General features: G+C 36.9%; 1 protein-coding gene across 37 annotated transcripts in view; it reads left to right on the top strand.

The window, feature by feature from the left end:
* RIMS2 (regulating synaptic membrane exocytosis 2) overlaps positions 1 to 13,379 on the top strand; it is a 437,579-nt gene that overhangs the window by 255,761 nt on the left and 168,439 nt on the right. For all 37 annotated transcript variants that reach the window (XM_042839685.1, XM_042839666.1, XM_042839675.1 and 34 more), the window contains 3 exons: positions 3,111 to 3,241; positions 4,955 to 5,126; positions 5,690 to 5,843. In XM_042839685.1, the coding sequence (XP_042695619.1) occupies positions 3,111 to 3,241; positions 4,955 to 5,126; positions 5,690 to 5,843 (457 nt within the window). The remainder of the gene's footprint in view (positions 1 to 3,110; positions 3,242 to 4,954; positions 5,127 to 5,689; positions 5,844 to 13,379) is intronic.

The raw sequence follows: 13,379 nt of genomic DNA, 5'->3' as shown, positions 1-13,379 counted from the left end.
TTAAGAATCTTTTCTACAAACTGCTTAACAAGACTATAAAGAAAAAAAAATCATTTTCTCACCAGCTTTCCTGTTACACACATGGTATCCCATATTTATTTCACTATATGTAATTCATATGATACTATCGGATGTGTACTACAATTTTTCTGCATTTGTGAATAAAGAATTGAGACTTTATCATCAAAATCTGACACAACCAGCACTTGATTTTTCAGTGACATAAGCACTGTTCAGATGTAATACATTAGACTTCAAACACTTTGTAGTACTTCAGTTTAGGCTCCAGAGCCTCAGCCCAAGCTCCCAGGCAGTGAAGAACATGTAATTTATAAATAGTACACCCTTCCAACACACAAGGCCTCTGGGAAAGAAGGAGGGGTGGAATCAGACTGCAATGGGCTACAAAGGTCTTAACTGACCTTTTTATGAGTAGAAAAGAAAAGCTTCTTTGAGGAAAATACCATCCATCTGGATATTATGTCATAATAAGGCATGTGCAAATGGGACAGAATTAGGTCAGTTCTACACCCAAACCCATTTTTCATATTCAGTATGCTACCCAAACTCCTTCTTTCTCACTTTCTTTTACAGTTTCCTGTCCTGACTTCTTATCGTATTTTCTTCAATCTCAATCTAACTATGCAATGCCTTCTGTGCCAGTTAGGACCTGGATTGTTCCTCATTTGTTGACTCATTCAATTTTTCTCATCCAGTCCAGTTTTTCCCCTCTTCTTTGGTCCCTGATGTCAATGATTCAGTTGTTCTTGTGTTCCACCAAGAAACATCCATTATATTTTACTTTTCCAGTCATTGTAATATTTCTTATCGCTCTCATCTTCCTTCTTCTAAACTCATGAGAATGCAAGCCCATCATCCCCTCCAAGGAATTGTTCATTGATTCTTGCACTCTAGCTCTCTTTCCTTCTCATCTTTTCATCCAAATTAATTCTTGGATTACAAGTGTTTTTTCTGTATGAGCGTTAACATTTTTGGTCATAATTCTGCCTCCTGACCTGGCCAGTAAAGAATTACTGGGACAGTATACCTATTATGCATATATTTTTTTAAAATTTTATCAGAGTATTAATAGAAGAGTATTAGATGTGTGTTAGTGCAAATTTTGAGTTCTTGTGGCAAAACACAGACAATAGAGCATCTCAAAGACATAGCGTTAGATGATTTAACATTCCCCTTAGTCTCATTCTCCAAACCATTTTGGCAAAGTCTTCCTGCAAAAATCCAGTCAAACAACTATAGCAAAGAAATATTTAGCTTAAATATGAGTAAATAATTGTAGTTGCTTTTTTTTTTTTTTTGGTTTTTTTTTTTTTTTTTTTTTTAATCTAGGTGTGTATTATGTTAACTTCATTGAGTTTGTGGATCATAAATACATTGGATTCTGATTAAGGAAGGTTAATTTTTCTGCTGAAAAAGGCAGGTGATGAAGATTTTCTTCAGTGTCCTTGGTGTGTAGGACTAGCCAGTGCTTGAGAGCAGATGAGGACTCCCTTCAGGAGGATGGTTTATTTAGGGTCAGAGATCACGTCATTTGACATGCACTGCAGAGGTCAACAAAGCTTCTCTTCGATTTCAAATTGTTGACGCTCATATTGTTGGTGCTAAGCTTTCTACTTGCTATCTGTTGAACAGATCTGTAGTCCGGATATTATCAGTTTAGAGAAATTCCCTTGCTTTATAGGCATGGAAGAACAACATCTAGAAATGTCTCTAGAAACTTATTAATTTCTCTCACACTATTTTCTACTTCAGTAGTTACAAAACCCTGTTACTGTTGGTACCAGAAACATACAAAGTCAGTAGAAGGGCCAATAACATGACAGTAGTGGATTTCTATCCACCCTCTTCTGAAGTCCAAACACTACTCATCGGTGGCTGCAGCATAAGTATTCCTGCACTCTGATGGTGTAGGAACAATCCCACCATTAGATGAGTTGGTATGTCTTACTGTCATCTCAGTTACTTCATTAATTAGGAACAACAGAAAGCTAAATGAGCCTCTTGTTGATTGGTCAGAAGTCTTAAGAATTGTGTCAAGACATTTCTCTAAATCACTGAAATGCTGAAGATGAGAAGCTGAATAGCAGATGAAGATCCCGTATCTGAAATAATGCTCCACAGAAAGTGCATGTATCTCTGATGTTTACTTTAGCTGGGGTTTATTGACGTATACCTTATCTAGAGTTTATTTGTGCCTAAAGGTACTCTGCTTTGTTGTGCAGCCAGGCATTACTCTCATTCCCATAAATTCAGGGAGGAAACTTCTTTAAATGTCCATCAAACTGGCCATGAAGAGAGCTTTCTCTGTCAGTTGCAGTTAACACTATCTCAGAGGTACCCCCATGTAATATCTCCCTGGCTGTTTGAAAAGCTTTACTTTGCCCTACCTGCACTATATCCCCTGTTAGAATTAGTGCTGTAAAGTAGGTGTATCCTCTCCTTGAATGATACATTCGCAACTATATTATTCAAACTAGAATAGCTAAACAGCAGTGCTTAATGAACATAGTGAAAATGTTTGCTAGACAACGTCTAAGACTGTTTAGTAATGATTTCCACAGATTAGTAATGTTAGTTTTTGCCTTGTTGTTGCTGAATTTGATTGGGAAGAGAGTTGTTCTACTGAACCTGTTTTTCTCTTACAACTTTGGGGGGTTATTTTTACCTTATCCCATGGTCTTTCCAGCACAGCAGGGCATAAACATTCACTCATTCATTGTGCATAAAACACCTAGAAATGTATACATATGAATGCCGTACATCAGTAATACGAGTAATACATTACATTACTAAGTAATGCATTATGCTGCCAAGGAACAATAATCCTAACCCTAATACCATGAGAAAAAAATAGTATGAAATAATGTATTCATTATACAAGGTTCTAAAAATGAGTAATTCCAGGTACATTCTGAAGCTATTATAGTAGGAATATATTTTTCTGCTTTACTACAAATGCAAACTAGTACGCAATATTTTGTGCTTAAGCAACCAATATAAATAGTAGCTAAAGAGTAAATTTAATTTAAAAATTAATATGGTACTTTGTTTTAGAAATGAGTCCACTAATTAATATTTTCTCATTACAGATAAAACTGTGGTACGACAAGGTTGGTCATCAGTTAATAGTGACAATACTGGGAGCAAAGGATCTTCCTTCAAGGGAAGATGGGAGACCAAGGAATCCTTATGTTAAAATTTACTTTCTTCCAGACAGAAGGTAAAGTGAGCAGACAAGAAGTGTTTGAATAAGAATTAGCTGAGCTTACCTGTCATACACTTATGGAAACATTACACTTTGAAGTTCCTTAATAGAGCATGCTATGTAACAACAACATGTCTTTGGACACTGAATATTAACTGACATTTAGTGGCTATTTTGTTAAATACTGAATAGAAAAGTAAAGGCAGGTGTACAACATTGCATGTGAAACAGTTATTTGCAAAGCATTTTGTTAGTGTTCTGTAATACCCGTATTCCTTATGACAGTTATTCCTGTCTAGAGCAAAGAAGATGCTGCAAAAATAGGTTCACAGATTTCTAGACCGATCAGACCAGCTGGCTGGTTTTTCCCATTCAAAGCAGGAAAAAAATTTGCAATCAAAATGGGTGTATTTTTTTAATAGTAATTGGTGTTTCACAAGAATTATTTCATCTTCTTCCTATTCACGTAAAATGTTCAGAACTTTTTGAAATTATGACGTGTTTTCTATCAAATATATAACAACTAGCAAGTTGTCATATGGCAGGAAAATTCATTTTATTTTCCTCAGAAGTAAAAGCTAAGTAAGCAAAATATATTTCTTGTGTAAGAGAAGAAAACGTGCTAGAGGTAAAATATGCTTAAATAAGTGAAGCATTTAATTAGATGAAAATACAGAATTCTCTTTGATTAAACAGATTTGAACGGAAAAGCTTGTCCAGTGTAACTTATTTCAGTTTTCAAGGGTAAATGAATTTTTATCGTAATACAATAATAGCATTATTTGCTTTAATAATGTGTCCAAAAATATTATGTCTTAGTTAATCTGTTGACCCAGTTTCTAAGTAACTGTTCATAAATATAGTAACTACATTACGATTGCATGTACTTCCAAAGTATGCGAGTACTTCATTGCCATATTAAAAAATCCACATTAATTTTAATGCCACAGCTGCATATGCGGCAATCAGCAGGTTTAATATTAAGCATTTTTCTGAGAACTCTTCTCAGTATTGTCAACAAAAGGAGCGTGGGTGTTTTCTAGTGAAACTCATTTTCGTCAGAAAATACGAGCTCTTGCAAGCCTAAATATTCTGGAAAACACATTGCTCTCAGCAACACCCTTGAGCCTGACCCAGGATTCCCACGGTAGCCGTGCATAAGGCTCCAAAAAGTCAGGCTCGCCTCATGGTGAGATCTGCCTTCAAATTGGTGACCCAAAGGATTGTCTTGGAAACTGTTTTGAGACCACTGTTTCTGAGTGTTGCTGGAAGAGCTTATGTAACATATTCCCAGGGCCTCTGGTGTCTTAGCTGGCTTACTTATCTGAAATGCAGTTTTTTGCTGTGTCCAGTGTTGTCTGCACATGCATGGTACTATTGCTCCATGACTCTTGGGAATCCTGTCCATAGAAGTATACATGTATTTATGAAAAATCCATGTTTACTGTTTTCAAAACAAAGATAGAAAACAATTTCTTTTTTCTGAGGGAATTTCTTAGACTGGGAATTGACGTGCAAACTGTGAAATCAGCTGACTACAGAGTTTAATATCAAGTTACAAATTGTCCCCAATACATTGGGGACATACATTGAACTTCATTGTATCATGAACAAACTCTGGCATACAATACTAGAGTATTTCCGTAACATTATACAATGTGCTGCTGGTTTAAGATTTGCTGCTCTTCCTGATACGTTTTTTACAGTTTAATTTTTTTTTTTCTTCAGTGATAAAAATAAAAGAAGAACAAAAACAGTAAAGAAAACATTGGAACCCAAGTGGAACCAGACATTCATTTATTCTCCGGTTCATCGGAGAGAATTTAGAGAACGGATGTTAGAAATTACTCTTTGGGACCAAGCACGAGTTCGGGAGGAAGAAAGTGAATTTTTAGGAGAGGTATGCAATTATTGGTACTTATCACAGGAATTGATTAGTCCACATATTCATATTTAGGATACAGTATTTTTTAATAAAGTAATTATTAGTAAAGCAAAGATGTTTAAAATTGTGAATTTGTCCTTATTTCATTAGGTTGTACTTGGCACATAGTACTGATATGAGATTCTTTCTGTATTTCTTCTGTTTTAGTAATTGGATGCACAGTCTCTCAATTTGTTTGAGAAATGTTTAATAAAATCTGCATTTCACATACTTTTATTTTAACAGAATATTGAAATGTTGCTGACTAACTCTCTACAAATTGTTTAAATACAGATAAGATTGTTGTAAGGTGATAAAGGGCCACATGAAAATTTTCTTTGTGTATTTAGTATAGAAAGGCACAGAAAATGCCTTCTTATAAAGTGCAGGATTTTAACACTTTTAAAAGGCAAATGCATTAACTTAAAAGACAAAGTCCTTAACAGTAAGGGAATAACAGAATAAAATTTATGAACATTCGTATTTTAAAATGCAGTTATATAATGGTTTCCTATTTTAATCTTTTTTTTTCCTTTTAGATTCTTATTGAGTTAGAGACGGCACTACTAGATGATGAACCTCACTGGTACAAACTTCAAACACATGATGTCTCTTCATTGCCACTTCCCCATCCCTCACCGTATTTGCCACGAAGACAGCTCCATGGCGAGAGTCCTACGCGGAGGTTACAAAGTAGGTTGTTAGTTTTATCCATGGTGCATAGTTTGTTTGGATTAATGTGTAAAATATGGTAAATTCTTGTAGATGGCAGCTGACAGAATTTGTGTGTTCAATTGCAGCTCTTATGAATCAAGTTATTTATGATTACTTTTAAGAGTCTGAAATGTTACCAATGGTATTATTGAACACAGTGCAATACAACATTGTTTTCTTAAGAGGCAACCTGGTTTAGATTATGAGTTTCAGCAAGTTATCTTGCTCTTCTACGATGTGCTTTCTTTATCTTAAAGTCCCATATTACATATCTTATCTCCCATTTTACATTTATCTTTTCATAGTTTAACCAAAAGAGAAAGTGCAGTAACTTTCTCTTAAGGTAAAACTTAAAAATAAAGCTGAGCTGAGTATAATAAGATATGTTACAAAAGCTATGCCATGGCCTATTGCTTTGTTCTAATAGTTTTATGCAGTTACATTCACAAATGCATTGTCTCTCATTTCTATTTTATAGGGTTTGGTATACTTGATTCACAATAGTTTCGTGTTACCAATAGATATTCTGAAAATAGAATATCTGAAAATCTATTTCCTTAATGCTGTGTTGTTTCTCTAGTTCAGCTGCTCCCTACGCTCGGTGATTCACAGCCATCTTTCACTGAATGAACTGTATAAAGTGTCAACTGACACTGGAAAATCTTTAATTACTGTTAAAGATAACTCGTGTGGGAAAAAAAAAAGGGGGGAAACTATTTCCAAGAGCCTTTGGATTTTATTTGGTGATTGCACGTGGGTGTGTATGTGTGTTTGTGATAACTCCCACAAACTCACAGAAGCTTATGCCTGTGTAGGCTCACAAATAAGCTTGCATATTTGCTGTGTTCTGTGTGGACCCTCTCTTAATTGTTTTCTGGTGTGTAAGTATTGAAAGTAGTTGGCAGTGTTTGTGTACGTGCACTAAATGGTGAGAAGAATTAAAATGCTCCATATCATAATGTTCTGAGATAGTTACATTAACTGGGCGTTGAAGTGCATAGCCTTCGAGTTGTAAGATCATACTGGCCCGGAGAAGAGTGAAAGAAATACTAGTTAACAAATAAAAAACACTTTTTCTATTAATTTCTCTTCAGTCTTCTCAAGGATAATAAGTGTTCTTTATGAAAATTTTTTAAATTTATTTTTCTCTGTACTTTCTGCCATCTTGCCACACTTACAGTAAGTTGTCTGCCATGTAAAAATACCTGCAGACCAGTTGGACATTTCAGTATCTATTTGTATTTGAAATTTGTGAAATTTTAATTAAAAAAAAATCCATCTTGAAAACAAACCCTCTTTGTTTATAATAATTCCCATCTGTGCAATAAGTAACTGCCCTGAAGAATAAATGAATAAATGAAACAGATGTTGCATCAGGTATTCTCTAAAAAACCGCTCCCAACCTACACTATAATGGACTGAAGGCCAGATAGAATATCTTGTGACTTACACCTTTAATACTTTAATAACATCATACAGAAGCTTGTTTCTTCTACTGCTTTTTGGAGGTTTTAAAAGAACGTTAAGCTAAACTTAGGATTTCTCTATTTCTTCTGTTTTTTGCTCTTTTAAAATCCTTTGTTAACAAGTCTTGTATGCGATGAAGCAGAAGATGTTACTAGATTTCTTCCATTGGCACGCTGTGACAGTTTGCAAAAAAAGATCTCCAGAGTGAAGTTAGGGCATATCTGAAAAGTGTACCTATCTCTTTCATAGTACTTTTTAGAATGCTTACTCTCCTATTACACTCTAAATTTATTTCAGTTATTGAGGCTGCAAAAGCTGTCTTCAGCTTCAAGAGCAGTTCGGCACTGCCACCTTTTATTAATTTCTGTGATGCTTTTACATACAGAATTAGTTAGTACAATACAAAGCATCTTAGAGTCACAGAATTGTAGGGCTGGAAGAGACCTCTAGAGATCATCTAGTCCAACCCTCCTGCAAAGCAGGCTCCCTAGACCAGGTTGCACAGGTGGGTCTTGAATATCTCCTTAGAAGGAGACTCCACAGCCTCCTTGGGCATCCTGTTCCCGTCACCCTCACTGGGAAGAAGTCCTTACACATTTGTGTGGAACATCTATGCTTCAGTTTGTGGCCATTTCCTCTTGTCCTACAGCCACATACTGCTGAAAAGAGTCTTGATAAGAAGTACTTGATTGTACACCCCTCAAAATTTCTAGTGAGAAGTCTCGATATATTTAGAATTACAAGATTGTTTGTCATTTGTATAAATACGAAGGTACACATCTAAGCTTCATTTTTTTGTTAAATGCATGCATACAAAGGCAATATTTAAATGTTATTCTCTGAAGGTAGCTTAAAAGAACCACCTATGCTTACCACTGACTGCTATTCTCTTTTTAGTATAATTGAATTTTGGTGTTCTGAAGATGAACAAATTGTCAGTCCTGAAGACTGAACTCCCATGTTTACAGATACAGATAGCACAGGGTGAGCTTCTCACAGAGTCTCATATGCTATGTCTTCCAGGAAACAACTTTCAAAGAGAGATAGTAACTTAGATTCTACTTCTTTTTATCTCTCTTAGTATCTTAGAGTGGACATTGTGTTGTGGTATACAACACAATGTATATGTGGTATATGGAGTGATAGAAGCCAGTTTTCACCTTCTCTTGAAGTTAATTCTTGAATTTTCGAACTAGCTTCAATTTTCTTAAATATTTTACATAGTATCCGCATATATTAAGAATTCCAGGCTGCATTAAGTGGAGTTGTAGGCCAACTGAAGTTCTTTTTATATTACCTCTGAAAAGAGACTCTAAACAGCAAAGATTATTTTATGAAAGATTTTAATATTCATCTAGTTGATGAGGCCATAGTATTGATTTTCTTTCGTATTTTAGGTAAGAGACTTACTGTGAATTACACTGAAAATTGAATGTGGTTTGGATACTTCATTGACAGTTGTCCATTAGAATCAGTGGGATGTCAGCAGTGTTTTTGACATGGGGTTGAAAATCAAGAGGTATTATTTTGTCCCCATTTCCCAGAACAGAGAAAGCAGACATCAAATTAAATCTGAGAGGTTCTTATTCAATCTTTTAAAGTTATGTCCACATAATGTGTACATTTGTGCAATGTGGGCTGATAATGCTTAGTTGATAAAGGATACTGGGCTATCGTGTTTTGAAGTCCAACAATTTTTTTGTTGTTGTTCTGCATTAAACTGATTTTATTTATTTTTTTTTTTTTAAGAAATATCTTTCGTTATTTTGTTTTACTTTAGGAATTTTACGAATTTCCCAGTTACCTAAGATTTAAAAAATTATTGTCACTAGCTCTAAGAGTCTGCAGCTTTAAAGCCAAACTGACAAAATTATTGATCTACATACCACAGAGCGTAGGAAGTCAGTGCTTGTAATGGCTTAATGCCAATAGAAAGGAAGAAATGTGAGAAACAGTAAAAACAGACAGTTTCTGATCCCTAGTTACAGCATAGGTATGCACAGCAATCTAGGAGAGTTTTTAATTATCATGAGAATCATAGAATCACCAAAGTTGGAAAAGACCTTCAAGATCATCCAGTCCAACTGTCTACCTAACACCAGTATTTCCCACTAAACCGTGTCCCTCAGTGTCACACCTGTATGTCTCTTGGACACCACCAGGGATGATGACTCCACCACCTCCCCGGGCAGCTGGTGTGCCAACAGTCACCACTGTTTCTGAGAATAAATGATATCCAACCTGATCCTCCTCTGGCACAACTTGAGTGCCTCCTTAGACTGAATGAATACAAGTCTATGGGGCCGGATGGCGTGCATCCCAGGGTCCTGAAGGAGCTGGCTGAGGTGGTTGCCGAGCCGCTCTCCATCATATTTGAGAAGTCGTGGCTGTCAGGTGAGGTCCCGGATGACTGGAGGAAGGGTCACGTCACTCCCATATACAAGAAGGGGAGCAGGGAGGACCCGGGGAACTACAGGCCGGTGAGTCTCACCTCTGTGCCTGGGAAGATCATGGAACAGATCCTCCTGGACAACATGCTCGATCACATAAAGAATGAGCATGTGATCCGAGACAGCCAGCACGGCTTCACCAAAGGAAGGTCATGCCTAACTAATCTTGTGGCCTTCTATGATGGAGTGACGACATTGGTGGACAAAGGAAAGGCGACCGATGTCATTTACCTGGACCTGAGCAAGGCCTTTGACATGGTCCCCCACCACATCCTCATCTCCAAATTGGAGGGAAGTGGATTTGATAGGTGGACGACCCGATGGATAAGCAATTGGTTGAAAGGCCGCAGACAGAGGGTGGTGGTCAATGGCTCTATGTCCAGGTGGAGGCCGGTAACAAGTGGTGTCCCCCAAGGGTCTGTCTTGGGACCGGTGCTCTTTAACATCTTTATTAATGACATCGATGAGGGAATTGAGTGCACCCTCAGCAAGTTTGCTGACGACACCAAGCTGAGTGGTGCGGTTGATACGGTGGAAGGAAGGGATGCCATTCAGAGGGACCTCGACAGGCTGGAGGGCTGGGCTCGGGTGAACCTAATGAGGTTCAACACGGCAAAGTGCAAGGTTTTGCATTTGGGCCGGAAGAACCCCAGGCACCCGTACAGGCTGGGAGGAGTGGTCCTTGAGAGCAGCTCAGCAGAGAAGGACCTGGGGGTCCTGATGGACGAGAGACTGAACATGAGCCAGCAGTGCGCTCTGGCAGCTCGAAAGGCAAATGGGATCCTGGGCTCCATCAGGAGAGGGGTGGTCAGCAGGGACAGGGAGGTGATTGTCCCTCTCTACTCGGCTCTTGTGAGGCCCCATCTGGAGTACTGTGTCCAGGTGTGGAGCCCTCAGTACAAGAAAGACATTGAGATTTTGGAAAGGGTCCAGAGGAGGGCGACTAAGATGATCAGGGGGCTGGAGCACCTCCCCTATGAGGACAGGCTGAGGGAGTTGGGCTTGTTCAGCCTGGAGAAGAGAAGGCTGCGGGGTGACCTCATTGCAGCCTATCAATACCTGAAGGGAACCTACACCCAGGAGGGGAGTAAACTCTTCAAAAGGGCTGACAATAGCAGGACTAGGGGAAATGGATCCAAGTTGAGGGAGGGAAGATTTAGGTTGGATGTTAGGGGGAAGTTCTATACAAGGAGAGTGGTTAGGCCCTGGAACGGGCTGCCCAGGGAGGTTGTGGATGCCCCGTCCTTGGACGTGTTCAAGGCCAGGTTGGACGGGGTCCTGGGCAACCTGATCTGAATGTGTGTGTTTGGTGGCCCTGCTAGGCAGGGGGGTTGGAACTACATGATCCTTGAGGTCCCTTCCAACCCGGGTGATTCTGTGATTCTGTGATTGAGGCCATCCCCTCTAGTCCTATCACTAGTTACATGGAAGAAGAGGCCGACCTCCACCTCACCACAACCCCCCTTCAGGCAATTGTACAGAGCAGTAAGGTCACCCCTGAGCCTCTTCTTCTCCAGATGGAACAATCCCAGTACCCTCCGCTGTTCCTCATAAGATTTGTGCTCCAGACCACTCACCAGCTGTGTTGCCCTAACTATGCAGTGCATGCACAGTATTGGGTAAAAAAGATGTTTTGTATTTTAAGCATTCTCCATCATGGAAAAGTAGTGAATCTACGTGCAATAAACTCTGCTGAAAATATTGTCTTCGGGGTTTCAGAAATGACAGTGTTTGGAAATCAGAATCTTTAAGTCCAAAATGATCAACAAAATGATATTTTTTTCAGATCTGAACACCGGAAAAATCAGTCAAAATCAGAATTACTATAATAAGAAAACTGTGAAGTAGCTTTCTTATAAGTGATGAGTTGTTGATCTGGCTTTTGAAGTCATTGATGACTTCATTTGCTGACTTTCTTGACTGTTAAACAAGACATATTTGAACAAAGAGATGGGAGAGTGATTACTGTACCAATTTTTTTCTGTGTGCACAAATAGAGTGAATTTATAAAAGAAAAATACAGAAAAAATAGGAATATAGCAACTGAAAAAAGAAGTGTATATATGTAGAATATATAGCATTACTTTTGCAAATGGTATGTCATTCAGATAGAAATTAAAAAAAAAATCAGTGCATAAGCAAAATATTCTGAATAATAAGGTCAGTTTTGTTCGTTTGATTAGACTTTAACGTGCTAAAAATTATCACATACAACTAGAAACACCAAATCAATAGACTGAATTCACAAAGTGCTTATTCACCATACTGCTTATTCATTTTTGAAGAAACTTTTTTAGATGGACTTGTCATTGCTGGTTGCTGAGGCTTTTTATTGATTTATTTATACTCATTGACTTTGTCATCAAATCAAAGATGGATTGAGTGCTTTTATCTGTCAAGTCCTCTTTACCATTCTCTAACTGTTAAAATTTCAAGTCTATATTCTAGAACATATAGAGCTAATCTTGGTAGTATCAAAATAATTGAAGTTTAATAATAATTAATGACAGTGTATCTGAGACCTGAGGCATTGCAAAACTGCATTCCAATGAAAGCTATGGAATTTTTTAGAACTCAGAATCTTTACTTGAGAATCAGGATCCTGCTGTCTCAGCAATTTCCTTTTAATGTGTTTTGAATATTGTAAGTCTGTATGATAATTTTTTTTTATGATAATTTGTATGATAATTTTAAATCAGTGTAAATGCATCTTAGTTGAGGGTATCATAATAATGCTTTTTACTAATAGGTAAGCAAGAAACATACAATTGCTTTTTTTTTTTCTTCAAATTATAATATGGAGCATTTTATAGTCAGTGGCACAGAATGTGAACAGTGAATATTTTATAAGAAGTTTACTCTAGAGAGGTGATGAAGCTTATATTTCTCTTTCATGCTTTCTCCTTAATTTTTCTTTTTTTTTTTTCTTTTATGAAGCACAGGCCTTGTTAACTTTGTTTGCATGCACTGATGTTTTGTTCATCGAATATGGATATACATATATATATATACTAACACCAATATTAGATCTATTATGCACCTATGATTTACTTATATTTATTGTACATCTATGGTTTATTAAATACTTTAATGAAAAGGTATTTAACATGATACAGGGGTGTCTGAAAAGGCCTTAAACTATCAAAATATTTTTCTTTTTCCCAATTAAAAAAATAAAATTATTTAATCTTTGAAAAAATAAAAATAAACCTTACTAAACTGTAATTAAACTACAAAAATATTTCAAAATCTATCAACACTGCAGGAGTTTATGGGAGTTTGTATATTGATTATAATTCTGTTCTGCTTCATTGATAAAATCACGTCATTAAACAACTCTTTTGCCATGTAATGACAGGAAAACAATGTTTTCTGTTGAAACAACTTGATGTATAGGGCAAAGTAACCTTGCTAGGCAGCAGATAAATAGTTGGATCAAATTTAAAAAGATTCTAAAGAACAGAAATCTATGCAGTGGCTTCCTTTTCTGGTTAAAGCCATTGTACGTTTTTTTTTTTTAATTGTTGTAGCATAATAAACTATCATATAATTATAAAGGTTCTGATGAAATCTTCAGATGAATGGAATATTACTCATT

The sequence above is a fragment of the Centrocercus urophasianus genome, unplaced genomic scaffold, assembly GCF_019232065.1.
Source record: "Centrocercus urophasianus isolate 14NV4802_14NV808 unplaced genomic scaffold, USGS_Curo_1.0 seq_11, whole genome shotgun sequence".
Taxonomy (NCBI): domain Eukaryota; kingdom Metazoa; phylum Chordata; class Aves; order Galliformes; family Phasianidae; genus Centrocercus; species Centrocercus urophasianus.
Note: the sequence above shows the minus strand (reverse complement) of the source record. Positions and strands in the feature narration are given on the sequence as shown.